Source organism: Heteronotia binoei, chromosome 17 (assembly GCF_032191835.1).
Source record: "Heteronotia binoei isolate CCM8104 ecotype False Entrance Well chromosome 17, APGP_CSIRO_Hbin_v1, whole genome shotgun sequence".
NCBI classification, from domain to species: Eukaryota; Metazoa; Chordata; class Lepidosauria; order Squamata; family Gekkonidae; genus Heteronotia; species Heteronotia binoei.
The window spans coordinates 24,270,171-24,298,168 of record NC_083239.1 but is presented as its reverse complement, the minus strand read 5'-3'; the positions used below and the strand labels follow the sequence as shown (position 1 = coordinate 24,298,168).

Genomic DNA, 27,998 nt, shown 5'->3' with positions numbered 1-27,998 from the left:
CAGACAGAGCTCTATGGATGTGGATTCAACTCTCATCTTGGCAGCAGTAGCAGTAAGACACTCCTTCAGCAAACATGAGGCTGTATAGTAGCCCAACAGTTACTCGCTCAAGGATTCTGGCTGAGAATTACCTGACTTTTACCAGGCAACCAAACCAGGCAGAAGCTGGGAGCAGCACCGTGTGAAACAGGGCCAACATTGTATTGAAAAATTCATGGAGATTTGGGAGATAGTATCTAGGGAACATAGACTTTTAGGAGAAAAGGAAGCACAGTGGAGGGACATGGTGTCATTCTAGGGCTTCTATTGCTCCTAAACTCTGATATACCATAGAGTCTGCCCTCTGAAACTACCATTTCCTGCAGATGAACAAATATCTGTAGTTTCAGAAGAATTCCAGGCCCCACCTGAAGGTTTGCAACCCTTCATGGCATGTGGACCAGCCATATAAGGGAAAACTGCAGGAAAAGGCACTGCAGGGGCAAAAAGCACAGATTGGCTGTCATAGGGAAAGAGAGCCAGGGTTCCAAGTCAGCATAGGGAAAGAGAGCCAGGAACCTGGGTCAGGGTTCCAAGCAAAGCTGACATTTTGCCCTGCCAAACCGAATCACAGAGTAGGCCGCTAATGATGATTGGTTGCCCATCCTTTTGGCCAGCACCCCCCCCCCCAAAACAGCCATCTTCCTCCTATACTTGAGTTTCATAACCACCATCCACTCCCATTTGCCCCAGAAATCTTCGCCCTCCCCCCCCCCCACCCCCCAATCAGACTGCCTGGCTTAGACACCAGCAGTGATCTGGGGGAATGTGTGGCCTGGAGACAGTTCCCCTCCCCCTTATCTGTGCCTCTTGCCACACCCTCAGCCCTCTCCCAGCATGACGTCTGTGCTAAAGACATCTGAGGTTAGGAGGGAGCAGGGAGTGGGACCCCAGGCAAAGAGAGACATAGCAGAAGAGCAAACGACATTTATTGAGCAGCATCAAGAGACTGTAGCTTAGCAGTAAAATATCTGCCTTGCAAGCAGAAGGTTCCAAGTTCAGTCCCTAGCATCTCCAGCTTAAAAAGGGCCAGGCAGTAAGTGATGTGAAAAACCCCTGCCTGTGACCCTAGAGAGCTGCTACCAGTCTTAGTAGACAATACTGATGGCCAAGGCTCTGATTCAGTATAACAGTTTCAAATGTTCAGTATTGAAAACGAACTGGATGGAGTTGCCATCTCATTTCAGCAAGACACACACACGCCTTTGTTTACATGCTCCATTGACTGGTACAGCTGTCTCAGTCATTGTACGTACAAGGCAGGGACCGCTGTGCTGGTCTTCAGCATGCTGCTACTTGGGTGGGGAGGAGAAGGTTCCTTGGATCTGATAAGCCACAGACCAGGACTTGGGGTGGGGTGTATGGAACCCAAAGACAGCTGGAGCCAATGGAATGGGTCCTCTCTTCCCTCAACATCAGCGGCTTGCTGAAGACAGCCAAGGTCGACACCAAGCAGGTGAGGGAATCAATTCCCATATGGTAGACCCCAGTCAGACACCATGGTCATTGAACAGCATCAGCAACTGAAAGCAAGCCAGAGGAACAGGGTTGTCACCTCTCTTCACACACACACACACACACACACACATACCCTTCCCAAGCCTTTGCAAGCTGCACTAACTAAATGCAGGGCCACAGGCAGAGTGGTTATGACAAAAAAAACTGTGGGCCAAACAACTGTTGTGTGCTGTGCAGCAATGCAAGGGCTAGGCTAGAGCCCATGACACACCCTTGATGCCACCCAATTCTGTCAGTGCTCGAGTAACTCTAAAATATGGGGCTTCAGTTAACTCTCCTATTTAAGCTATTTGGGGACACAGTTTAGGATGGTATCTTGAGTCATGCTGTTAGTTCTTCAACAGGGAGCCAACATAAGAACATCAGAGAAGCCATGTTGGATCAGGTCAATGGCCCATCCAGTCCAACACTCTACAGTGGCCAAAAAAACCTGATTTTGGCAGTGTGATACCCAGGGCTGCCGAGAGAGGGCAGCAAAGGATTCAAACTTGAGAGATGCACAGAACAAGCAGGGGTGAGGCTGAATCCCTGGGACACAAAGGCTGTAGCTCCTGAGCAGCCATACCAATGTGTAGGAGGGAATATCATTGTGCAGGAATGGACACACATTTCCTCTGGGTGATCCCTGAGAGGTCATAAAAATCTTGCAGCTGTCCCAGGTATCCGCTTGGCAATGATACCCTTTCGCCTCACTCCCTATGTTTGCCAGAAACAGTGATCCCGAAACTATATATTTTTAAACAGAATCATATCTCTAGCAGTCTGTTACTGCACTGCTGTTTAGGGTCTCCGCCTCATTGCCGTGCCTCCTGCTACATCCCTCCAAGCTACAAGAAGAGCAGTCTATCACAGCTCCACGCTATTGTACTCCAGGGGTGGCGAGTCCCTCCCCATTACCACACTTCATATAATACTGAGTAAAGATGGTGCATTTCCAGAGGCCAGGCTTAGAGCAAGTCAGGAAGTTTAATAAACAAAAAGAGTATACATGATCCGATCACGGTGATCTGTTTGTGCATCTGGCTGAACAAGGGTACAAAGAAAAGTTGAATTATGCAGTTCCCTTTCTTTATACTTGGAACTTATTCTCAATAATGTTTAAATAGAGCAGGCTAGTTTTACCTGGGTCCTCCTGGCCTGGATGGCCCAGGCTAACACAATGAGGTCTCAGAAACTAATCAAGGTTGGTCAAGGTGAGTACTTGGATGAGAGTCTTCCAAGGACATCCAGGGTGGCAACACAGACACTGGTTCCAGACTGGCAGTTTAAGGCAACCCAGGGATGGCTCGGAAACAGATCAGAAAAGCCACATCTGCCTTCTGCCCGAATCCTGTACTCACTCTGTCCTCCGGCGTTCTCAAAGCAGCTCAAAGTGGTAGCAAATTTCTGAGCTGTACACCATTTGCCTCTTCAGCATCTGGATGAGGAAGTGCATGGAGGCGGATTGGTGGTGTGAACCTGCCAATCCACTCTAGGCGCTCACCAGTATGGAAAAAAAAGAAACCCAAACCCTGCCAAGAGAATTTTGCACTACAGCCATCTGACCATGCCAAAGCCCCTCCCGCGTGGGAGATGGGCACTTAGCAGGGGGAGCATGTGGACAGGCTTCCACTGCTCCATTTTGAGCCGGCCTGATTTGGGACACCTCCCATGCACTTCAAGCTGCCAGTCTGGAACCAGCCAGAGGCAGGCAATGCCAAACCACCTCTGTCTCTTGCCATGAAAACTATCAGAGGCCACTATAAATTGGCTGGGACTTGACAGTATTTTCCATCTCCAGTTTTACCTGAAGTTGCAGTAGTTCAGTTATATTTTACTTTTTGTTGCTTGGACTTCTCCCAATGTCTCTGGCCAAGACAGCAAGTTGGCCCTAAGTAAAGGTTGAGTCCTTCATGGCTTATGCCACCTGAGTGAAAAGCAAGATGCAATTGGCTGGGCTTCTCAGCCCTGAGAATTTATAATCTTCCCTTGGGAGAGTCCTTGTACCCCAAGGTTATTTTGCCTTGAGAGGAAAAGAATACATGATGTTCATTCAGATTTGAGCCCAGGACCTTCTCTCTGTCCATTTGGTGTCAACTACTGTCCTGCTTTGCCTTTGTGCTCTGTGCTGGGAGCTTGACATGGCTCCTTTTCCCAACCCCCTGAACAGGAATCTTTGCTAACACAGGAACTGCAGAGGTTCCAGATCGCTTTCTGCTCCACTGGAGAGAAAGAGGGAGGCATAAATGAATTAAATAAGTATTACCTAGCAATGAGGTACCTTCTGAGACTGAGAACCAGGATGTTTCCACTACACCTGATCTCGGGCCAATGGAGGTGGCAGCCATGAGCCTGATGCCCACATATGAGGGCTGCTGGCCCAGCCCTTCTTGCTTGGGCAGTGGTTGTATTGCACAGCAAGCCAGGAAGAGCACCCAACTGGAACTCTGGCCTGTTCCACCTAGGGTTGCCAGCCTCCAGGTGGGGCCCGGAGATGTGCTAAAATTACAACAGATCTCCAGACGACAGAGATCAGTTCCCTGGAAGAGAATGACAATTTTGGAAGGTGGGTTCTATAGCATCACATCCCTGCTGAGCTCCTTCCCTTCCCCAGAAGTGTCTGTCCCCAAATCTCCAGAAATTTCCCAACCTACAGTTGGCAACCACCCTCTCCCAGTTGACACAGGTGTCTGGCCCGCCCAGGCTGTCTAGCAGATAGACTCCGAGATACCGGCCCTTTCCAAGGGTTACTTGTTCTAACGGCAGGCAAGCGCAGCACAAAGCCACCTAGGCAAACTCTCGTCTTTAGCGGCCAGCCCCGCCCCGCCCTCTCTGTTGTCTCCTGGCGAGTAGTGTTCCCGGCAGGCACGTCGGAACGCGAGTGTGCCCCGACAGGCCAACCCGGGGCCTTTCTAAAAAGCTGCATGGAAGAGTCGAGCCTGTTTTGCGATCAGGACTCTCGTCGCACAAGTAGGGAAAGCGCGCCGGCTTCCCCTCCAGCGCGCCCAGCCGGGCAGGCAGGTCCCCTCGTGGGCAGCAGCTCCGCCCTCGCGAGGGCCGGGCAGACGGAGGGCGCGGCCACTCCGACTCGGGCAGCCTGGCGGGCTGGAGGGAAGGCGAGAGCCGCGAGCAACCGCCAGGAGCCGGGCACAAGCGGAGCGCCGACGGGGCGCGGCAGGTGGGCGAGGCGTCGCGGGGGAAGGAGCTCCTTGGCCGCCCTTGGCTCCGAGCGCTCGGCTGGCTTTCCCCCTCCCGGCCCGGCTAAATGGAGAGGGAAGCCGCTTTGCGAGTCGTCGGAAGTTTCTCCCGGGCCGCCGTGCCCCGCCTCCCGAGGGGTTTGGGTCGGCTCTTGGGCAGAAAGCAGCAGGGCCGGACGCTGGAGGGAGGGGGCCAGCGAGGAGCGAAGCCTCCTCCTGCCAGGCGCGGGAGCAAAAGAGGTGGCGAGGGAGGCTCGATCCGGACGCTCGGCCGGCGGGGGGGGGGGGGGCGGCTCCCCTGGCTCTCGGGCTGGGCGCTACCCGGACGGCCGTACCCCTTTCTCGCTGCTGCTGTAACTGCTCTTGTGGGACTCCCGCCTGCTGGAAAAGCGTAGCAAGGCGCTACTAATTATTTCGGGGGGGGGGGGGACTAGTCTCCAGAAACTGTGTGCAAACGAGGCCGTCAAGACTGCCTCCCCCACGCACGTGTGAATGCGCCTCTGAGTCGAATTCGGCCTTTGCTGGGAAATGGACCCAAATGGTCGTTTGAGGCGCCGGGCTTAGAAGTCTAGGGGGCCTTGGGAAGGGGCTTCCTCCCCTTCAAACCAAGGGTGGTGGTAGAGTCCACCTTTGAAACGCTCCTTTGCCTTCAAAGATGAGACCCGGTGGCGGAGCAGGGAGGAAGCCAGCGTCTCTCCGCGCTTGCCGGGCTGCTTTTATGGGAGCAGTCCAGAAAGTGACTTGCCCCCCGACAGTCTTTCCTCCGGCCCCCCTCTTTCTCCAGCAAAGGTGAATCAAACCTACCATTAGGAAATAAGACCGCAAGCCGGAGCCCTGGCGCTGCCTTGACTCCTTTTCTCTCCCTTTGGCATTGTGGTGCTTGAGACAAAAGAAGCAGCTGCCTTCCTCGGGGCAGGTGAAAGGATATAATCATAAACTCAACCTGACAGCTTTTATCGCACCCCAAAATTTGCACCCTGGGGCAAGTTGCTTTACCCTCCCTGCTGGTAGGGTGAGCCCTGCCTCCCCATGAAATTCCCTGGCAGAGAGGAGTTGCTAGGTTTGCAGGACAGCTAATGTTATCAACCTCTCTCATCTCCAGCTTTGCATTTGCTCCTTTTGGCAGATGGGTGGGGTGGGGGCTTTCTCCCTGCTGAAGGCTCCTTTTGAAGGCTGAAATGTGTGCCTCATCCGCCTTTGACCATCTCCAGCCCAGCAAATTGAAGTGGGGCCCTAGTTGATTGTTTAGTAGTTGTGTATATTCACCTGGATTTATCTATTTATATGCCTCAAGTCACACTGTGGTGGTGCCATGGGGTTCTAAAGTCAAGAGACATTCAGAGGTGGTTTGCCATTGCCTGGCTTCGCATCACAACCCTGGTATTTCTTGATGGCCTCCTTTCTAAGTACTGACCAGGGACAACCCTGCTTAGCTTCCAAGATCTGTCAAGGCTGGGCTTACACCCGAACATTAAGGATTTATATGCTGTGAAATGGCATCATGCTTCTTCCTGGTGTGTATGTGTATGTGGGAGCTACAAAGTTGGGAAGTTGCTTCTCTTTGAAAGCAAGCCAGTGAGTGAAGGGCACTAGTAGCAAATAGATGTGAAATCAACATAGCCATTAGAACTCCCCCTTAATTTTTTGTGTTCATCAGGGCTTTTTTTGAGCAAGAATGCAATTCCGGCTAGCTTGGCACCAGGGGGTGTGGCCTAATATGCAAATGAGTTCCTGCTAGGCGTTTTCTCCCCCCCCCCCAAAAAAGGCCTGGTGTTCATCAATCCATTCCTGCAACCAGTATGCAACTTCTTACTCTGCTTGGTTTCCAAACCAAAGATGGATGTAGGTCTAAAATTAAATGAAATGGGCTCTAGATGGTATTCTTGAGAGCCGAATTGCTTAAACCCCTCTAAAAGTGTATGCATAAGAGCTGGCAAAAAGCCTTTCTTTCCCTTTTAAGGGAGAGCACCAGTGTCATTGCTACTTTGATGTTAGGATTCTTGTCTCTCCAGATGTTAATCTCTGCCTTTTGCTTCTCTGTTTGTCAAATGAATTCCGTTGTTGTCGTGTGGTCTTCAAAAAGTATCTGTAGTCATTTTGAAAAAATTATTTGTTCGTTTTTGCTGTTCCAGAGAACTCTTAAATTTTAAAAGAAGCCTGATAATATTTTCTTTTGAAAGCTCACCTCTTATCTGAATAACAAGTTTCCAGAGTCTGCAGATGTGTTAAATGAACATTTCCTTTGATTTGCTTTTTCAAGGACTATTTTAGCTTTTTGGAGGGGCAGCTGGATGACTCGTGACCGGAAAAGGAGAAGTCTGCCCCTGTTTTTTGTCTGGCCTCTTTCCACAGCTTCCGGAAGGAGCTGGGAAGGGGGGAGGTGATTCTGTGTGCAGCATCTGCTCATGCCAGCTGTGCAGAGGAGGAGGAGGGACTTCCTCTTGTCTGTCTGGCAGAGATCAGGCCTTTGGTGGTGAATCACAAGGAAATGTGGCTTTGTGTCAGGTTTGCAACAATGGATTTTAACTTCCTCCCATTAAGATCCCCTTCCTACATACAGGACCCCTGTTGGGCTTTGGGGGAGCCCCCCAGCTTTGAACGTAGGATGTCCTTTAGCACAGATTCTGTTACAAGTGATGGGTATTTAAAGCCCTATGCGGACTGGGACCAACATATCTGCAGGACCATCTCTCCTGATATAGCCAAAAGGGCTCCTCTGACTGACATCTACTGGTGATCAAAAGATGTATGCTCAGCTTTGACCAGAGACAGAGCCTTTTCAGCTCTGGCGCTGGCCAGGTGGACATCTCTCCTTCATGAAATCTAGGCCCTACAGGATTTAATGCAGTTCTGCAGGGCCTGTAAAGTGGATATGTTGTGCCAGACCTGTAGCTGAGGTGGCCTTAACTTATCTACAATGACCTCCCCTGTTTTGTTTTAGCTGCTTTATTTTAGTCCTTCATTGCTGCTCACCTCACCTCCTCACCTTGACCTATTCCATCTACGACTACACATAACCATAGTCTTCTTCGACTCATTAGATTAAGCGGCTGATGTCACTTAATGCTGCTTGTATTAGTATTGTTTAGTAACTGATAGATTTTTAAGGACTGTTTTATATTGTAACTTTTTGTATGTCTTAAGAGTGTTATAACCTGCTCTGAGCCTGCTGGGCAGGGAGGGTGGGCTAGAAATTAAATAAAATCATCATCATCATTGATTGGATGAAGAGTAGCAAAATGGGAAAACCACTACAAGAAGAAGAGAAGAGACTGGATTTATACCCCTCTCGGAGTCTCAGAACAGTTTATCATCTCCCTTCCCTTCCCCTCCTCACAACAGTCACCCTGTGAGGTAGGTGGAGCTCAGTACTCCCTCTAAGCTGTGGAGTCTGGTGAGCAAATATTCTACTTCGTTAGCTACTGGCATTAAAGTTGTGAGCTATTGCATAAATTAGATTGTTCTGCGACCATTTTTTCTGAGCTAAGACAAAAATGTGTGAGCTGGAGGCTAAAAAACTGTGAGTTAGCTCACACTAACTCAGCTTTGAGAGAACAGTGGTGGGGCTGAGAGAGCTTTTTCAAGAACAGCTCTGAGAGAACTTGTGACTGACCCAGGGTAACACCAGCAGCTGCATGTGGAGGAGTGAAGAATCAAACCGAGTTCTCCCAGATTAGAGTCTGTACTTTTAACCACTACACCAAACAGAATCCTAGGCAGTCTGGAACTGGAGGCCTCCTTTGGTGATGTAAAATGGAGGAGAGAAGAATGACATGAGCCACTTTGGGGGTCCCCATTGGGGTGAAAGATGGGGAGAGGAGCTGTGTCTAAGAGGTAGAGCATCCGCTTGGCGTGGAGGAGGTCCCAGGTTCAGTCCCTGCAATCTACAGTATGTGGAAGGTGAAGTGAACGACCTCTGTCTGAGACCTTGGAGATCTGCTGCCAGTCTGAGGAAACCCTACTGACCTTGATGGACTAGTGGTCTGGTTCAGTAGAAGGCAGCTTCATGTCTATAAATGAAGTAAAATAAAATAAACACCTGCCTTGCAGTTACTTTGTCTTTTGAGAGGGCAGGCTGCAGAGATTGTAGACAGGGAGAAAGCCATCTTTGAAGTAACAGGGCCATAACCTCAACCTCCTTTGCCCACCGTTGGGCCCTGCTAACCTCTGAGCAGCAGCTAAAAGGAAGTGTGGCCCCAGATAGAGTGGATGTTCCATGACTGGATAAGAACATAAGAAGAGCCCTGCTAGATCAGGCCAGTGGTCCATCTTGTCCAGCATCCTTTCTCACACAGTGGCCAACCAGTTCCTCTGGACAGCCTATGACGGGGCTGAGGCCTTCCCCTCATGTCACCTCCTGGCACCGAGATAACTACCTATGAATGTGGATTCTGACTGTTGCCTTTTCCTTTGCTTAAGAACCTTCCACTGGGTTTTTGCAGAGATCCTGGCCAGCTGAGCTTGTTGGCACCTAAGAGGTTCCTCAGACAAAAAAGTTAGTTGCTACTGACAAGCCACTCTCTTTGGGACAAGCCCAGGGCTAGCAGCTAGTCTGATCTGACTCTCAATTTGGTGAAACTGGAAAGATCGCTTCTGGAGTGAGCATGTGTGCATTTTACAAGGCTGCCCTCAACTACAGCAGCCAAGCTGTGGAACTAGGGCTGGATATTCTATACTTTTGCTGCTGTGTCTCTAAAGATAAAACAAACAAACAAAAATTGCATGAGGAATAACCTATTTTGAGGGTACCCTTTTGGAAACAAGAGGACCTGGAGATCTGATATCACCCTGTTGCCCTTTGAAGGAAGGGAAACGTTGCCAAATTCTTGGACATCCCATTATGGCTCTCAAAGGCTGTAAGACAAGCAAGTCAATGACCTTCAGAGCCAGCAAGAGTTGGCAGGAAGCTTTTGTACTGTAATGAAGTGTGTGTGTGTATGAGTGAGTGAGGGGGACACTCCATGTGATGTGCCTTTAGGCAATGGCACCTCTCCTTTGGAAATGTGGAGTGCTCTTTTGTAATAACAGGAGGCTGAATAAAGTTAGAGTCCAGTGGCACCTTTAAGATCAACAAAGTTTAATTCAAGGTATGAGCTTTTGTGAGCTGAATGTGAGAGTCTGAGTCCCAGGGGGCTTAACAGTTTGCTTGTGAGTTACAGACGATAACTATATCCTTGAGGTTCTGAAGGTGCAAAAGTTAACTGCACGGTTTGCCTTCCTCTGCATAGCAAGCCTGGTATTCCTTGGTAGTCTCCCATCCAAGTACAGACCATGGCCAACTTTGCTTAGCATCTAAGCTTGGGCTTGTTTATTTAGTCTGCTATAATGCAATGATAAAAAATACATAAAATGAGAGAAATCACTTTAAAGCTGACTACATCAACCAACTTAGTGAAAATATGTAAAAAGCTTAGTTGAAAAGGCCTTCAAGAATAAGTCTGCAATCACACACACTAAATGCACTTTCAGTCCAGTTTCAATGCACTTTCCAACTGGATTTTGCCAGTTCACACAGTAAAATTCAGTTGGAAAGTGCACTGAAAGTGTATTATTTAGTGTGTGTGTTTGCAGCCTAAATGAGTTTTTAATAGATGTTGAAAGCCTTGTGATGGCCTACAGATCCCTGGGATGTTCCTCAACGACTAGCAGGAAAGCCCTCACATCAGTCCCCACTACATGCTTCTGAGATCAGCTAGATTTTACCTACAAGAGAGTCCCTCAGATCATGGGCAAGAACATGCAGGCTCTTAAGCAGACAAAATACACTCATGCATAATTTTCTGCTCTGAAAGTTTTTGCAAAATGGTGGGAATAATTTGCTGGTATGGATTTGTGGGGATTGACACAGATGAGATGTAAAGTTCATGCATCAGATCCCCCAAATCAGTGCCTCCAAGTCTCAACCCAAAGACCCTTTGGGGACAGAGCCATCAAAACCCAATGGAGTCACCATATATTGGCCGCAACTTGATGGCACTTCCACCTCCAGCGGCTGAAGAAGGGCTATGCCTGGGCTTTCTCCGGCACTGAGCAGTTCTGAGCTCCCCAGATAGAATCCCAACCACTTGCCAGAGACCTGGGGCACACCTTGTTGCCCACCTATGGCACTATGGTTAGGAAAGGACTGCCTTACATGGAATCAGGCCAGGGGTCAATTTTGTCTTCTAAGACTGGCAGTGACTCTCCAGGGTCTCAGACAAAGGCTTTTCAACCCACCTATTACCTGATCCTTTAACTGAAGATGTCGGATTGAACCTGGGACCTGCATTTCAAGCAGATGGTCTAACCACTTAGCCATGCCCCCCTCCCCATGCAGAACGGCTTGCAAGTAGCCAGTTAGCCCTGTGCGTTGTTTCTTTTCAGTGTGTTCTTGGAGAATTTGTGGGTATTGTGAGGTGAACCAGAGACTTCGAGAACGGATCTGTGTGTGCAGCAAGCCTTAAACTGTTTCTCCTGTGGGCGCTTGGTCCAATGAAGCAGCCCTTTAAAAGATGCCTGGGAAAAGGTTACCTTCAAATTGGAATGGCTCTGCCTTCTGCAGGCATCCCTTTTCCCTTGCATAACTGACCCATCTTGCAGCTTTCACTTCGTGTGTGATACAAGAGCAGCTGTTGCCTCAAGGTCTCTGCTCTCGTTGTATGTTCGGCATCTCCAGACTAATAATACAAGCTGCAGAATAGGGGTCCCCCTTGTGTCCAGTCACATGGGTTTCCCGAACGCCCCGGGTGGCTGGCCTCCATCTCCACGTCTTACACGTGTTACAGGCTGCCCTTTCTGCCTCCTGGCATGAGGTGCCTTCCCATTCTTTTCCAAGCAGTGACAAAAAATAGACCAGAGGATTTTCACATCTGCCTTCATGCCCCATCAAGAGCTGCTTTGTCCCTTTCTAGGCCTGGGAGAGGCTGCCTGGGCTCAGTGGAAGAGCCTCTGTTTTGCATGCAGAAGGTCCCTGGTGTCATCCCCTGCATCTCCAGGGTGGAAAAGTAGGTGACGTGGAAAATCTTAGCATGAGATCCTGGAGAACCGCTGCTAGCTTTCGACAAGACTGACCTTGACACACTGAGGGTTGGGGGATATCTGGAGGGGGTGGAGTTTGGGGAGGGGAGAGACCTCATTGGGGTATAATGCCATAGGTGCCACCCTCCAAAGCGGCCATTTTCTCCAGGAGAACTGATCTCTGTCATCTGGAGATCAGCTGTAAAAGTGGGAGATCTCCAGGCCCCACCTGGAGGTTGGCAGCACTAACCGAGGATATGACTCAGTATAAGGCAGTTTCTTATGCGTGCGTCTCAACTTGTAGAGGCAAATCTGCATTATTCACGGTTTCGCCTTTTTGTCCTCCCCTCCCTTCTGCTTGGTAGTTGCCCTTGATCCTGCCACAACCATGGCCTCCAGGGCTGTCCCATCGACTCAGGGGGACCCACGGGTGAGTGCTGGCTTTGCACAGAACTCAGTGATAGCTGCTTTGCACAGCTGCCTGCCTTTTGCACACCGCTGTGTCTCCTGCGCTCACCACAACCCACCTAGGATCTTAAGCAATCCTCATGGAGAGCGGGGTTCTGGCAACCAGAGCAGCTTACCTCATCCTGGAAAAATGCTTTGTTACTGAGACTAGGAAAACTGTCTGAGGTTTCTGTCTGAGCCGGCCGACCAGGATGGCGGGTGTCTTTTTGAAACACAGCACAGCAGAGAGCAAAACTGCAGCTGTTTCGGAGCCATGGAGACAGGCCGCCTTCAACAGGGAACTCACAGGCAGGACAGCAGGTGGCCCAAAGGGGACCTCAGGCTCAAACTGCCACCGACCCTTCTGCCTCTAGCTCGGCAGGGTGCCAGAGGTTCTCCGAGAAAACCCTGGATGACTCACTGACTTGTCAACAGTCAGGACTAATCTGGGTTCGACTCCAACTGAATCCCAAACTTGCTGAGTCTTTCTATTTGGACAGGAGCCTCTTCTGATAGCTGGGAAGGATGAGGGAGTGGTGAAGGTCAGGGCTTCCAGCGAGATGGAGACCAAAATATCAGGCGCGTGGCTCCCTTTCAAATGCCTGTTTGTTGCCAGACTGTCCTTGAGCATTCTGGGAAGGCAAGAGCACAGCCTCCATCCCCCCTCCCCTTCTCACTTGTGGCAGGCACAGCCTGTGCATGGTGTGCAAAAGAAAAGGCAATTTACTGCTGTAACTTATCATGCCTTACCGCACCTGGTTCCATGACAGTGGGCCTGAAAAACACACTGAAGAATCTGCTTTCACACACATTGGAGAATGCACTTTTGATGCACTTCAGCAATTGCAAGTACCCTGAAAGTGCAAAACAGAAAAATCCAGATGCAGAAAATCACTAAAGTGCCTTGAAAGTGTATTCAAAGGTAGTGCAACCAAAATGAGCATTCTGTTTGCTAGCTGCCCACCATCCAACTACTGCCTTTCTTGAGCTGCTTTCTCATGAACTGCATAATGCACTTTAACAATCGCTTGCAACTTGATTTTCCTTTGTGAAATGGGAAAATCTCTTTGCAAACAAGCATTAAAGTGCCCTGAAAAGACAAAACAGGAAAATCCAGTTGCAAACAATCACTAAAGTGCATGGAAAGTATATTGCAAGTGCATTATCTGACATGTTTGAAAGCATCTCAAGAAAGGCAGCAAGAAGACGGCAAACGGCTAGCAAATTGAACACCCGTTTCTGTCATACTACTGTTTGAAGAAAATTCCTAGCTTGCCTTAACTTGGCTAGGTCAGAGAATACTAGTGGGTGGCAACTGTGCCCAACAGATTGATGTGTAGCAAAACAACTGACTTAACAGCACTTTGCCACTTGTGAGTATGTGACTGTGGGAGATATCACTAATACTTATGTGGGTTTTCCTGGAAGCAAACAGAACTGCTGTGGCTGCTGCTGGGCTTTCAGGGAGGGAGGGGACTGGGCTTGACCCAATGGGCATGTTTTTGACCAGGGTGTTTTTTTGGTAGAAAAAGCCCAGCCACACCCCCTGATGTTACCACTGTTTTGCACAGGGCTTTTCTGAAGAAAAGGCCCGGCAGGAACTCATTTGCATATTAGGCCACACACCCCTAACACCAAGCCAACAGGAACTGTGTTCCTGCACAAAAAAGCCCTGTTTTTCACCCTGTTCTAATATTCCTCACCTTTTGAAAAAAAATGCAGGCTCACATGTGGTTTCAGCAAGCTTTTTGCTTTGTGCCAATGTAACAGGGTTTTCCTGTGCTCTTGTGCTCCCTGCTCATTGTGCTGCAGCTTGGAGCGTGCTGGTTATCAGCTAGCTGGTCTGCTGCTCGCCCTTCCCCGCTGTTTGAATGAAGCCCACCCTTTTGTACACATGGCCTCTGTGACTTATTCACATGGTTTGTCTGATAGGCAGGGCTGGCGTCAGCATCCCCCCTGAGGTGGGGCAGGTCAGCTATCAGGGCCCAGGACTTCTGGCTGGGCCCATTGCCACTGACCCTGCCCACCCATGCACCTCCACTGCCAGCTGTCTGTACCCATGCTCCCTCTGCCCAGAGTCACTGAAAAAGGGCATGCGAGTAGTGCACAGTGGCGGCACAATCTGGTGGCCATGGCAGCAGATCTCCCTGCTGCATATAGTGGCCGGTGCTGTCAAGTAAAGGGCGTGCAAGTAACTGAGCATGGGTGATGGGAGAAGGACACATGAGCAGGTGGGCCAGGCCAGGCCCCCCCAAAACCAGAACTGGCCATGCTGATGGGGTGCTACGATTGCTGCAGCTTCAGTTCACAAAGGAAGATGACTTCCAAGAGCAGTGCCTGGCCCAAGAAGACCCTTCCACCAAACCCATCCTGCTCGTTTAATTCTGTACAGATTTCAAGTCATGAGCAGGACATTTTTTTAGTAGGAACACAGTCCCAGCTGGCTTGGCAGTGGGATGTGTGGCCTAATATGCAAATGAGTTCCTGCTGGGCTTTATCTACAAAAGGCCCTATGCAAAACAATGGTGACACTAGGGGGCATGGCCTGATATGCAAATGAGTTCCTGCTGAGCCTTTTCCTTTCAAAAAAGCCCTGTGCAAAACAATGGTGCCATCAGGGGGTGTGGCCTGATATGCAAATGAGTTCCTGCTGGGCCTTTTCTTCAGAAAAGCCCTGTGCAAAACAGTGGTAACATCAGGGGGTGTGGCTTGAAATGCAAATGAGTTCCTGCTGGGCTTTTTCTACAAAAAAAAGCCTTGAGCTTCTCGGTGCTGGGTAGTCAGGGTAGGGAGTGAGGAACAGGAAAGGACCCAAGGATCCCATTTCAGCTGACAATCCCAAAGTTGGGTACAAAACAAACACAAAAAGGTCAGATTCTCTCTAGCCGAACATCAGCTGCTTGCGGATGTGGTGTGTGGATCACAGCCAGCTTTCTGGACTGTGCTGAGGGTTCTTGTTCTCGGAAGGTCTGTTGCAACCCCAGCTCTGTCTCAGTTTACCAGAGGTGAAATATCTGTGGAGCGGCTCCTTCTCGAAGTGGGGCAGAGTGCATCGCCCTGCAGTCTGCTGAAGGACAGGCTCTCTCTGCGGAAATTCAGATCACTGACCTCCCATTGGGCCTTTGCTCTCTCCAGTCTTGCCTAGGGGGTGGGGGTGGCTTTGCAGGCGAGAGAGCATGTCTCCTGCTAATCTCCTGGAGCCTGGGCTCCCAGGCACCTTTTTGGAGTCTTGACTGATTTCGCAAAGGAACTGAATGTTTTGACTTGGGCCAATGGAGAGTGTCAAAGTCTGTGTTTGCCTGGGGAGCTGGCTGGCTTCAGAACAGCTTCACGGATCACTTAGGAAGGCATAATGAAGACCTAAAAGTATGAGCCGCTCTCCCTCCCCTTCCCCCCCCCCCATGGGTCTTGGGGAAAGAACTTGGCAAGGAGGGATCTCCGATTCCCACAGGGAAATGTTTGCTGTGGTACAGAGGGATTTGCAGTTGGCTCAGGCTTGCCCTGGGAGCGTAATTGATAGCAGATGGAGCTTGCCCAGCTCTCTCTCCAGGACTGGAACATCTCAGCTGTACAGCTGGAAATGCCATCTAGTTTTACTGGGGGGGGGGGGGAGGAGGAGGCGCTCCCTTTGTTTCCTGCAGGACCCGCTCCAGTCGTGCTGCCTCTAGAAAAGGGGGTGTGTCTGCCTGCCCCCTGCATAACAGATGGTCTGGATTTCTCAGCCTGCAGTGGGGCACGGTAACCTGAGAAGCATCTCTTTCGGTGGGTAGGACACATTCCCAAACTGTGAAGCGTGCGGGAGAGGGAACTCCAGTCCTCTTCCAGATTCTCTCCTCTCTCCCCCACCGCTGTGTGGCCTCCCTTGACCTCTGGCTTGCCGTGGTGTCAGCTGGCCAGAGTCCAAGTACAAAAGGCGCCTTGAGCCCCCCAAAAGCCACAAGCGCTTTCGCTCTCTCTTGGATACCCGATCCACGTCCCTCCCCCGCTTGGAAAGGCTGCCTCCGGAGAGGCAGTTCTCCAAACAAAGAGCCGCAAGCGAGAGCAACTGTTTTGACCAAATTTGGGGAATAAAGAGTTCCCTTTTGCCTTCGTGCGGACATGGAGAGCAAGGGCCCCCTCTTGCGCCTGCAAGCTGCCTTTTTTATCACACCACTCTGTGTGTGTGATTGCACAGTTGCAACACCCCAGCTCCCGCTCACAACTCATCCACGTAAGTCCCAAGCCCCGTTGACCTGAGGAGTGTTTCCAGAAATTGTTCACAGGAAGGGCCAAATCTGATTCTCAGTTCCTCAATTAGTGATTCTTTCATTGATGCAAGGGGAGACCTTTGGAGAGAAAGGCTGTGACTCAGGGGTAGAGCGTCTTCTTTGCATGCAGAAGGTCCAAGGTTCAATCCCTGGCATCTCCAGTTTAAAAAAAGGACCAAGCAGTAGGTGAGACCTGAGACCCTAGAGAACTATGATGGGCAGTTTGACCAATCTGAATAGACAGTATTGAACCTGATGGACCAAGGGTATGATTCAATATATGGCAGCTTCAGGTATTCAATTTAGAGATTGTCATTCAGCAGAGGGCAGGGAGATCTTAAACTGCTTGCTCCATTTCTGCATTTCTGTCAGACCTGAAAGCTATATGCCCTCCCTCAAGTCCAGCCATGATGCATGCAAGAAATCCCAGTCCATTCCCAGGGGTTGTTTTATTGTCTGTTATTGAAAATTATAAGTAAAAGAATGGTAGCCCTTATATCAAAGTTCTAGTTTGTATTTTTGGAGTGTGTCTCCACTGTGATCCCATAATTGTTTTTTCCCTCTCAAATCCAGCCATGCGGCATGCAAGAAATCCCAGTCCATCCCCAGGGGTTGATATATTGTCTCCCCTTCCCTTGAGACAAGACCCTCAACTCTATATAGGTTTATGCAAAAGGACATAAGAAACCAGGAACAAGTTGTCCTCTGGTTTAAGCCTGGCCATCAGGACCACAGCACACTCATGCCCTGTTTGCAAAGAGCATTGTGGGGTGACGGTGCTGCTTTCTACTAGTCTCTCCTTTAAAAGCCAATTTTCCATAATTTACTTCCCACAGACCTTTCTTTTCTGGTGGGAACTGCCGGAAGGAAGGCTGCCCTTGAGCTTGACCGGGCGTGAACCTGGGACATCATGTGCCGTGTGCCCCAGTGTGCATTTAGCAGTGCGCAAGAAGACCAGTGGGCCTTTTCTGAGTTCCAAAGCCAAGACCAATCAATCTCTTGGTTCAGTTTGCTTGACGTGAGTGTTGCTTGAACATCTGCAGAGAGTCAAAGCAGTGGAATGCCTTTTCCGTGTGCCCAGGGAGTTGTTTTCTCCTCTTGGCTCTGGGGGATGACTCTGGCTGTGGTCAGATGGGCAGTTTGGCCAGATATAGTTGCTTTTCCCTAGTGGATTAAATGGGCTTGTTCATACACCCACATCTGGCAACTGTTCCCTTGTCATGCTCAATCCATCATAAGATGGAGAAAATAGACAACAGATTAATTCTGGTGCTTTAGGATCCTTGCTCATTCATTGAAGGATGTCTGAACTCCCTCAGGGCGTGCTTAAACTGGTTCAGAAGTGTGAACTTTTAGTTCCAGTTTCACTGTTTGTTTGTTTTTTTAAATGGTAGAGCATATATGCATGGGCACGGGGGCATACATACACACCCAAGGAATGATTTTTTTTAAAAAAACTGGTTTTTAAAAAATAAGACCAACCCATGTGCTCCATGGTTGACACGCAACACTTACCTAACAGTCAACTATGGAAGACGTGTGTGGCTGGATCAGAGTGAGAGTTTGATCAAAAATCTCTGTCACAAAATGCAGTTGGAGTAATTAGCAGTGTGCCCAAACCATGCCAACCTGCCAGTCTGACCACAGCCTCCGGTTGCCATCCTTATATTGGGAAATACCTTGAGGGGTGGGGCCTGGAGAGGTTGGGGTCTGAGGAGAGGTTCAGTGGGGTACAATGCTGTAGAGTCCACCTTTCAAGACAGCCATTTTGTCCAAGGGAATTTATCTCTGCACTGGGGATCTGTTGTAATACTGGGAGGTCTCCAGGCAACACCTGGAGGTTGGCAACCCTATGACCCATAGGAATAGGTTTTCAGAAGTAGCTGCACTAGAAGTCTTACCTTGTTTGGTTTTGCTAACATACTCCTCCACCTGCACTGTAACGCTCACTGCCAGGTATTTTCATATATGTGTATTTTCTGTAGCATAAGTTCCCATCTGGGGGGGGGGTGCTGTACAGGTAGGGTTGCCAGCTCTGGACTGGGAAATTCCTAGAGATTTTGGGGATGGAGCCTAGGAAGTGGAGGGATCTTAGCAAGGTATAATGCCATAGAGTTCACCCTCCAAAGCAGCCATTTTCTCCAGGGGAACTCCTCTCTGTAGCCTGGAGATCAGTTGTAATTCCAGGAGATCTCCAGCCACCACCTGGAAGTTGGCAGCCCCATGTACAGCCCATTGCTGAGTTGCCTGCCTGGCAGACTCAAGGTGCGTTGTTCTGCCTCACTCCCAGCTGCTGTCACTCCACAAAGTACAGCACAGACTCCTTGGTGTGGCAGTTGTCATAGTGAGAGCCAGGGATTTGACTCACCCTCCAACACCAAAGGATTGCAGTTGCCTCTTTCCCCTCCTATACGTTGGCTTTGTTTTATAAGGACTGTTCCCTCGCCATTTCCCGCTGACCCAGCTCACAGCTTGCCCTTGCAGGTCTCTGGCAGGCTAGCCCGGGCACGTCCCACAAGCTCTTTGCCTGATTAGCCAGACAGTGTTGAGGCCTTGGCAGTACAGTGAGCAAGGAGATGCTGGCGGCAGCGGTTGGGTCAGGGGGAGGGGCTCCCTTCCACTCCAGGCAGAGGCTTCATCATTCGGCTGCTGAGCAGAAACAAGGGGAGTCCTGCCCAGTGGGGAAGCTAGCTGATCCCCAGCTGCAGGAGCAGGTGGTCTGTCTTTTCCCCATCCTGACCAGGAATCCCAGTTCTCGGGGGCAGCACCTGGCTGGAATTCCTGGGCAATCACAGTGAAGGTCTGTGTGCTGTCAGGAAGAAGCGCAGCTCAAAGAAGCCCCAACTGAGGGCCTCCAGTTTAAGCAAAGTTGGATTGGAGAGGCACTGTGGCTCAGCAGAAGGTCCCAGGTTCGATCCCCGGCATCTCCAGTTAAAGGATCTTTGTGTGGCCTAATATGCAAAGGAGTTCCTGCGACAAAAAAAATCAGTGGATTTTTTCACATCACAGGTGGTGATGTGAAGGACCTCTGCCTGAGACCCTGGAGAGGCACTACCAGTCTGAGTTGACAGTACTGACTCTGATGGACCAAGGATCTGATTCAGTATAAGGCAGTTTCATATGTGTTCGTGTAGATGCAACAAATGGACTTGATGGAGAGTCAAGCAGAGCTGTTGGCTAAGCCTGTGAAGCTGGTCTTGCACTCTGCACTCTTTCTCCTCTCCAGTTCCAGTTTCTCCCATTTTTTTTCAGTGGAGTGCTCTCCCTCTCCCTGCCCTCTCTCTGCCCCTTCATTAGACTTGCAGTATGTTGCAGTGGCCACACCTTACCAGTTTTTGATGCATCCAACTGAGACCAGACTTTCCTGGGACAAAGAGCTACCAAGAGATGTGGAGGGGGGGCTGCTCATAAAATTGGAAAAGGAGGAAAACATCACTTGTATGATTCCCTCCCCTCTTGAAACTTTCCAAATTGCCATTTTTGGGGGGTTTTTTTCCATGGGGGCTCAGTCTCCTCCAAAAGATGATCACCATGCAATGTGGGGTGTGTAGGAGCCAATGTTAGTTTAGAATCAGTTTCTCTGTAGAGAGCCCAAAGTCCCAGCCCTTCCATCCCTTGTGGGCTATCCACCACCTTCCCAGTGACTTGGAACTCTTGCTGACTGTGTGACCTTTTCTCCCCAGAAGGTGTGTGGGCGGGTAGCATCTCAGCCGGCATCATGACGGAGGGGTTTGATTGTGCGAGCTGCAAGGAGACCCTCTACGGGCGCAAGTACATCCAGGTGGAAGAAGGGCCGTTCTGCATCCCTTGCTACGATGCCCGCTTTGCCAACACCTGTGACGAATGCAAGGAGCTCATTGGGCATGACTGCAGGGTAAGCCCAGCCCCGTGGCTGCTGAGTCATCATTGCCCACAAGTCCCAGGCATTCCAGCCTCCCTCCTATCAAGGAGCTCCAGAGTGAAGGCCGGTTACCTCAAGAGGATCAGGGGATTTGACAGTATCCCCTTGTCTTCCACCTGCTCTGGTTCCCAAAACATGGCTGACTGGCACGCTCATTTGGGAGGTGGCCTGTTCCTGCAGCCTCCAGAAAGGGCCCCATGTTGTAAAATAGCTGGCCCACATCTGGATTCAAATCTTAGATGAGGCCAAAGGATGAAGGCTGCTATCAAAGAACCTTTTTCACCCAAGGTAGTTTTCCTGTGAGTAGCTGTGTTGGTCTACAGAAGAACCAGATTCGAGTCTAGTAGCACCTCGGGGGCCAGGATTTTCCTGGGTTTCAGCTTTCATAAGTCAAAGCTTCCTTAATCAGAAGTGAGCTTAAAAAAATTAATTTCTACCTCTCCTTTCTCCCCAGTAGGGATTCAGAGCAGCTTACATCATTCCCCTCTCCTCCATTTTATCCTCACAACAGGGGTCCCTTGTTGCTAGGGAGATCTCTCAGCAAACACCACTGGCAGGGGGTTCACATCTGCTTCTGAGCAGCTGTCATTGGATACAGAACTCAAGGCTAAAGAAGCCTCCTTCTCTGGTCCAACAAGGCAGCCCTTCTTAGCCATGACAGCTAAACGGAGCCTTCGTGTCCAAGGCAGCGTATCTTTGAAGACTAGTTGCGGCAGTGTGTGGGAGGGAGCCAGGGAGGGCCCTGTTTGTGCACTTCTTGGAGGAAGAAATCATAGACTCATAGGGTGGAAGGTACCTCCAGGGTCATCTAGTCCAACCCTCTGCACAATGCAGGAACTTTACAAATACCCCCACCCCCTTCCTGACCTCCCTCTCATGATCTGCCTAATTCAGAAAATAGAGATGTCTCCATAATTCTGAGCAACTGCCTGATAGAAAGAATTACATAGATGTTTCTGTCCCATCTGTACATCTTCAATGACCTTTTGGAGCTGTTAAGAATCCCAAGCCTGAAAAAATCTCTGAAACAGGAAGTGAAGGTTAGCAGTGCTGTTGCATGATTCACGGGATTTATGAGAGTGGATCATCCACTGTGAACTTGTGTGTGAACATTAGTACTGGAATTGGACATCACTATTATTACCAATGGAAGGATTTTGTACATTGGACTTTAATAATATACCTGTTCCATTTCAAAATGTTATAAGTTGCATTGGTATACTGTTCTTAATAATTTTGGGTCAAAGTGGCCTTTTGGGTCTATTTGTCTCAAGTTTTGGTGAGTTTCTCAGGTTTCTCCTATTGATACTTATAATTCAGAAAATCAGCACTACTATCAGATGGCCATCTAGCCTCTGTTTAAAAACCTCCAAGGAGGAAGATCCCACCACGTCCCAAGGAAGCCTGTTCCACTGAGGAACTGCTCTGTCAGGAAGTTCTTCCTGATGTTTAGCCAAAAACTCTTCTGATTTAATTTCAACCTGTTGGTTCTGGTTCGACCTTCTTGAGCAACAGGAACAGTTCTGCTCCATTCTCTGTATAGCAGCCTTTCAATTACTTAAAAATGGTGATCATATCACCTCTCAATCGTTTCCTCTCGAGGCTCAACATGCCCAGCTCCTTCAGCCTTTCCTCCTAGGGCTTGATCTCCAGATCCAGTAGTAGTAGTTTATTGTATATACTGATTGGCTATCACAAATTTGATAACAGGAAACTTAAACAAATAAAACCTTAGTAGTTAAAACAGGTTTAGACATACCAAGCTACAGTGTCTTAAACAGCTGTCCCTTTCAATACCACCTTAGATCTTATCTTCTTTGCTGCAAAGGCAAACAAGGAAACTCTATAAGAGATGACTTCCTGGAGGCTCAGCCTGACTACTGGGTGTTTGGTCTGGTAGAACAGGGCTGCTCGGGGGCTCGTAAGAGCATTTCTGCCTTGAAAATGTTGCCACAGATTGGCTTGCCATCGGTGCTGCATTCCTCACCCTTCTGAGGCTTGGCGATGGGTGCCAGTGATGCAGGCTTCTCGTTCTGGCCTGTTTTGCCAAGCAAGACGCTGTGCACTGATACAGGCCTGATTTCTCCTCTACCCGTTGCCCCGTCCACTCCTCTGCAGAATTGCTCCTTGACGCACGAAAGAGCTTGGCCATTTTGTTTGGGGCTTGCCTCCCTGACTTGCAGAGGACCACTAAAGAGAGCCTGGGAGCACCTTGCCCTACATGGCAAAGAGGGCTGTGGCTAAGTCTCTGCCAGGGCTTTCTTTGTAGCAGGAACTCCTTTGCATATTAGGCTACACCCCCCTGATGTAGCCAGTCCTCCAAGAGCTTACAGGTGAGCCCTGTAAGAAGAGCCCAGTAACTTCCTGGAGGTTTGGCTACATCAGGGGGGTGTAGCCTAATATGCAAAGGAGTTCCTGCTCCAAAAAAAGCCCTGGTCTCTTCACTGCAGCTGCTGGAGCAGGCAGGATGGGGGAGCCCCTTCAACCCTTTCCTCTCCTTCCTCCCCCAAGGAGCTCTACTACGAAGACCGCCACTACCACGAGGGCTGCTTCCGGTGTTTCCGCTGCGACCGCTCACTGGCTGATGAGCCCTTTACCTGTCAAGGAGAGGAGCTTCTCTGCAATGACTGCTACTGCCGAGAGTTCTCCTCCCAGTGTGTCGCCTGCCAGCAAATTGTTATGCCAGGTACTGTGCTGGCTACCAGGAAGTGGGCAGGGGGGCAGGTTCACAGGGTGTCCACCGCATCCCTGCAGCACTGTAATCCCTGATGCTTCCTGCCCCACAGGCTCTCGGAAGCTGGAGTACAATGGGAAGACATGGCACGAGCATTGCTTCCTGTGCAGCAGCTGCCAGCAGCCCATTGGGGCACACTCCTTCATCCCCGACCAGCAGGACTACTACTGCGTCCCCTGCTATGAGAGCAAGTTCGCCCCCCGTTGCACACGCTGCAAGAAGGTCAGCGGTGTGTGTGTGTTGGGGGGGAGTGAGGGTATTCCCACAGGCCTCCAGGTGGAGAGTGTAGTAGGGTTGCCAGGTCCATTTGAGACTGTGGCAGGGGTGGAGTGGGGGGACATTCCAGAAGCCACAAGCATCACCCTGACTTGCTGACATCACTGACATCACGGGCGACTCCCTGGTTTTGGGACAAAAGTCTTATCGTAAAATCACCACACCATAGAGTTTTGCCCCTCAAAAAACCAGATCGTCACCCCCTGCATGCCCACATCAGTTCCGGATGACGTAAGCATGGCACAGGACATTGCTGTTGGGGCGGGGAATTTCCTTCTGCCATCCAGTTGGCTGGCTGTGGACAGGAGCCCACAAAACTGGGGGATCCCCTGCCCTAAACTGGGGAATAACCCAATATGAATAGAGAATCACAGATAAATGACTAGCAGGGGAGCCCCTAAGGGTTCTGTGATTAAACCAGCCCCCAATATAATCAACAAATTTTCATTGAAATTTATAAAGGAAACATAAACAACCACTTAAAGCAGTGAATTGTACATAAGGTGAAATCATACAGTATGCTCAGCCCTTTATAAGGACAAAATAAGGTGAAGTATTATAATATGCACAGTCTTTCTTGGGACCAATAGGCCTCCAAATGGTTTCAGCCAAGAACTGGCAAAGTAGAGTCTTCTTCACAAGTCAAACTGCTGTAGAAAAAAGCCAACAGTAGCAGACAGCTACGAAGGCGGCGCCTCTCTGCCTCCTTTTCTCTGAAGCTTCCACAGGCTGAGTGAAGAAGAATACAAACTAAGTATACAGATAATCCATACACAAATAGTTTCAAATAACCAATTTGAACCATTTTACCTTAATGAAAAAGATTACAAAGTTGATAATGGAAATCAATCCTTCAAGTACAATGAAAGTTATGTTTATAATGTGGTGCTCCAGCGACCATTAAAACCCACTATACATTCATGCAATATAAACCCATTTACAGGTGTTAAAAGTTAACATATTCATTTAAAGGAGCCACATCAAGTCTACAGATGCTGCAAACACTCATATAAAGCAGGACAAATCACATTCAATGTTTAAACCATTTGGTTGCAGAGAATTACATTTAAAAATCCAGAACGCCTCACGTTGTAATAACCATTTAGTAACATAATTTCTGTTATATACACTGGAGTTGAATTTTTCAATAAAAAAAATCTTAAAGACTCAGGAGCATGGTTTTTTGCTGCGAAATGTTCCACCAAAGAGCTGAATCAGTTTGATGTTTTAATCTGCTCTTGTGTTCCAATAAGCGTGTGCATACTACCCGTGTGTATGTGGGAAGTACTACACGGGTAGTGCGCACACGCTTATTGGAGCACAAGAGCAGATTAAAACATCAAACTGATTAGCTCCTTTGGTGAATATGTTAACTTTTAACACCTATAAATGGGTTTATATTGCATGAATGTATAGTGGGTTTTAATGGTCGCTGGAGCACCATTAAAACCCACTATACTGGCGCCGCCTTCGTAGCTGTCTGCTACTGTTGGCTTTTTTCTACAGCAGTTTGACTTGTGAAGAAGACTCTACTTTGCCAGTTCTTGGCTGAAACCATTTGGAGGCCTATTGGTCCCAAGAAAAACTGTGCATATTATAATACTTCACCTAATTTTGTCCTTATAAAGGGCTGAGCATACTGTATGATTTCACCTTATGTACAATTCACTGCTTTAAGTGGTTGTTTATGTTTCCTTTATACATTTCAATGAAAATTTGTTGATTATATTGGAGGCTGGTTTAATCACAGAACCCTTAGGGGCTCCCCTGCTAAACTGGGGAATGGCAAGCCTTGTTTCCAACCTCCAGGTGAGGTCTGAAGGTCTCCTAACAGCAGAGGTCAGTTCCTCTGGAGAAAAATAGTTGCTCTGGAGGGTGGACTTTATGGCACTGAACCCTGCTGAGGTTTCTCCCTTCAATCCTGCCCTCTCCCGGCTCCATTCCCCAAATCTCCAGGTATTTCCCAGCCCAGGAGGGTTGCAGTGGGGGTCTGTGAGGGCACAAGCTCACAGGGGAAATTTTTAAAATAAGGAGTCTCATATACTTACCAGAAGTTCATTTAGGAAGTCACAAAGGAAACTGTAGAGTTTCTGGTAGCTGTAGGAATTGCTGGAAACTCTGTGTCACTTCCTATATGAACAAGCAGTAAGTACACTAGGCTGCTTTAAAAAAAAACTTTATCCCACTGCCAAGCGGTGGTGCGCAGCAGGATCTGGGGGTAGGGAATCGTTGTCAGCCCTAGGGAGAGGGAATCTGTGCAGAGCATCCAACGTGAACACTGCTCCTGTGCCCACAGTCGTTGACCAAGGGAGGCGTCACCTACCGGGATGAGCCATGGCACAAGGAGTGCTTTGTCTGCACCAGCTGCAGGGTGCCCCTGGCCGGGCAGCACTTCACCTCCCAGGATGACCAGCCATACTGCGTGAAATGCTTCGGGAGCCTCTATGCCAAGAAGTGCAGCGCCTGCACAAAACCCATCACAGGTGAGTGGGGGGTTCCCCTTCCTACTTGCTAGCCTGTCAAAGGTGCCCACTTGGAAAGTAGGCTGTCCAGTTGCCACAGGATGGGGGGGATGGAGCCAGTAGGCAGCTCCACCCAGGAGTCCTCACAGCCTTCTCTTCCGCAGGGTTCGGTGGGGGCAAATACGTCTCCTTCGAGGATCGGCACTGGCACCACAACTGCTTCACCTGCTCCCGCTGCGCCACCTCGCTGGTGGGGAAAGGCTTCATCCCTGAGAATGAGGAGATCCTGTGCCGCGACTGTGCCAACAGCGACCTCTGAAATGCCACCAGGCACCTGTCCTGCAGGCTTTGCGTGTGCCCAAGTCCCTTCTTGGAGCAGCAGGCGAGGAGGGGGCGGGCGGATGCCCCCCCCAGGAAGACACCGGCCCCTGCTTCCTCAGACCTGCCTGCCTGATCTTGGGCTTGCTCATGCAGGCTGTCCCTGTGATAGAGCCCTCCCCCCCCAACCCTGAGGGCCAGCAAGGCATTTTGCAGATCTCCATAAGTCTGTGATCAGCTGGAGGGGGATGGAATGTCCAATATGGAGGGGGCGGGCAGGACTTGGCTCAACTGTCAGAGAAGACCCTTTGGAATCCAAAACTACCTCAGTTTTTGAGGTTTTGACCAAATGGTCCCCAGCTGGTGATGCTTACCACTCCTTTTCTCACAGCAAAAGTCTGACCTAGCTCACTTGCAGGTAGGGGAGGGAGGTAACGAAAAGAAAAGCGCTCCTTCCCCCCTCCAGTGATCCCCAGTGTACGCTTAGAGAGAGAGAGGGCTGCTTCTCTTTCTACCTGTTTTCCTAAGTGAGGTGAGAGGGCCTCGGCCTAGTAGGAGTCAGGAGAGCCTGCAAAGCTGAACCTCCTGGCCTGAGCAGAGCTCCCAGGGGTCTCTATTCTGGGTTGAGTTTGCTTCCTCTTCTTGGGGTGAGGTGAGGTTTCCTTTCTTCCCTTTCTCCTGGTGAGAAGGCGAAGCGATGTGTGTTCCCTCCCACTCCTCTGGAAGAGGTTCCTGCATATCACCAGCCCCTCAGTCAGAACCTTTGCTGGGGCTGGGGAGTGCATCAAGCACCAGTTGAAGTGTTTCAAGGTTTTTCCGGGGTGGGGGGAGGGTTGCTTCCTATGGCCCTGTTCACTGCCAGTAATTGTATGTGCCTCTTCCCTTCCCACTTCTGGCATTGAATAATAAACCATTTTAATGGACCATGAATGTCATTCGGTGTTTTGAGCCGTGGGGGGTGGGGTGGCTAAGTTCCTCTGAAATTTGTGGTCTTTCCCTTTTTCTTGAGTGGTTCCTAAAGCCGCTGCCTGAGTTTTGCTACAAGGAAGGAAAATGAACTATTTCCATCCTCTTGCCCTCCCCCCCCCCCCCCCCCCGTTTCCTTGCCCAGTGCAGACGGCCTGGTCCTTTCTGGGCTCACAGTCAACATCTCTCATGAGGTTCTGAGGCCTCTCTTGCAAACAGAAGCTGAGCTCTTCTTGAAATCCCACGCCTGCCTGCCCTCCCGTCAGCCATGCTGTGAAACTGAATTCCAGCCTTCCCTCCGGAAACAAGAGCCCCTCCCTCCAGCCGTTCTGAAATCCCCCCACTACGCCGGGTAAAGACGTTCTGGTGCTAATGGCAGGGTGCCTGTGGCAGCAGCCCCCTCCTTTTGATTCTGTTCATGTGCTGCATTCCCTTTTATTCACAACCATCTTTACAGATGTGGCTGCAATTGAAACTCTTTTGAGGAGAGGGGGGAGGGCTTGGCCCAGATAACAATCAGCGCCCCTCCCCACAACACACACTGCTTGGCTTGCAGGTTTTCCCCCTGGGAACCAGTAACTGGTACCGTTCTCCAAAAAAGGAAACGGCCCCATCTGCATGTGGCCGGCAACATCTGGATTCCATCCCAACGTGAAGGGGTGGTGACTCACTTAATGAGGGGGAGAGGGGTGAGGTAATGCAGTGAAGGCTTTGGAGCAGGGTGGGGGTAGACCCAGCAGCGTCGTTGGGTGAGGGAGCCAAGTTGGAAAGGGGCCCAGCACTGCTGAGTGAGAAAGCCCAGAGCGGGGACAGCAGAGGGATGAAAGCACCCCTTCAGGCACCAGAGCCTGCCCCACACTTTCCTTCCCATCATCTAGCAAGGGGGCAGAAAGAGCAGCCATTCTGGAGTCCTTCAGG

At 49.9% G+C, this 27,998-nt stretch overlaps 1 protein-coding gene across 2 annotated transcripts; it reads left to right on the top strand.

Moving 5' to 3' along the window:
- Positions 1–4,563: 4,563 nt before the first annotated feature.
- FHL3 (four and a half LIM domains 3) lies at positions 4,564–27,038 on the top strand. Of its 2 annotated transcripts, none has more exons than XM_060258677.1 (6): positions 4,564–4,714; positions 20,110–20,297; positions 22,836–23,010; positions 23,111–23,280; positions 25,631–25,817; positions 25,961–27,038. In XM_060258677.1, the coding sequence occupies exons 2-6, from the start codon at positions 20,142–20,144 to the stop codon at positions 26,113–26,115; spliced, it is 843 nt and encodes a 280-aa protein (XP_060114660.1). In that variant the 5' UTR covers positions 4,564–4,714; positions 20,110–20,141; the 3' UTR covers positions 26,116–27,038. The 2 variants fall into 2 exon arrangements, with proteins under 2 accessions (XP_060114660.1, XP_060114661.1); XM_060258678.1 differs by having other exon boundaries at positions 20,107–20,297.
- The last annotated feature ends 960 nt before the right edge of the window (positions 27,039–27,998 follow it).

Coding starts and splice junctions, on each gene's coding strand:
- FHL3 (XM_060258677.1), top strand. CDS start 20,142: ATGACGGAGGGGTTTGATTGTGCGAGCTGCAAGGAGACCCTCTACGGG. Junction 20,298..22,835: donor TCATTGGGCATGACTGCAGG/GTAAGCCCAGCC, acceptor TCCTCCCCCAAG/GAGCTCTACTACGAAGACCG. Junction 25,818..25,960: donor CTGCACAAAACCCATCACAG/GTGAGTGGGGGG, acceptor TCTCTTCCGCAG/GGTTCGGTGGGGGCAAATAC.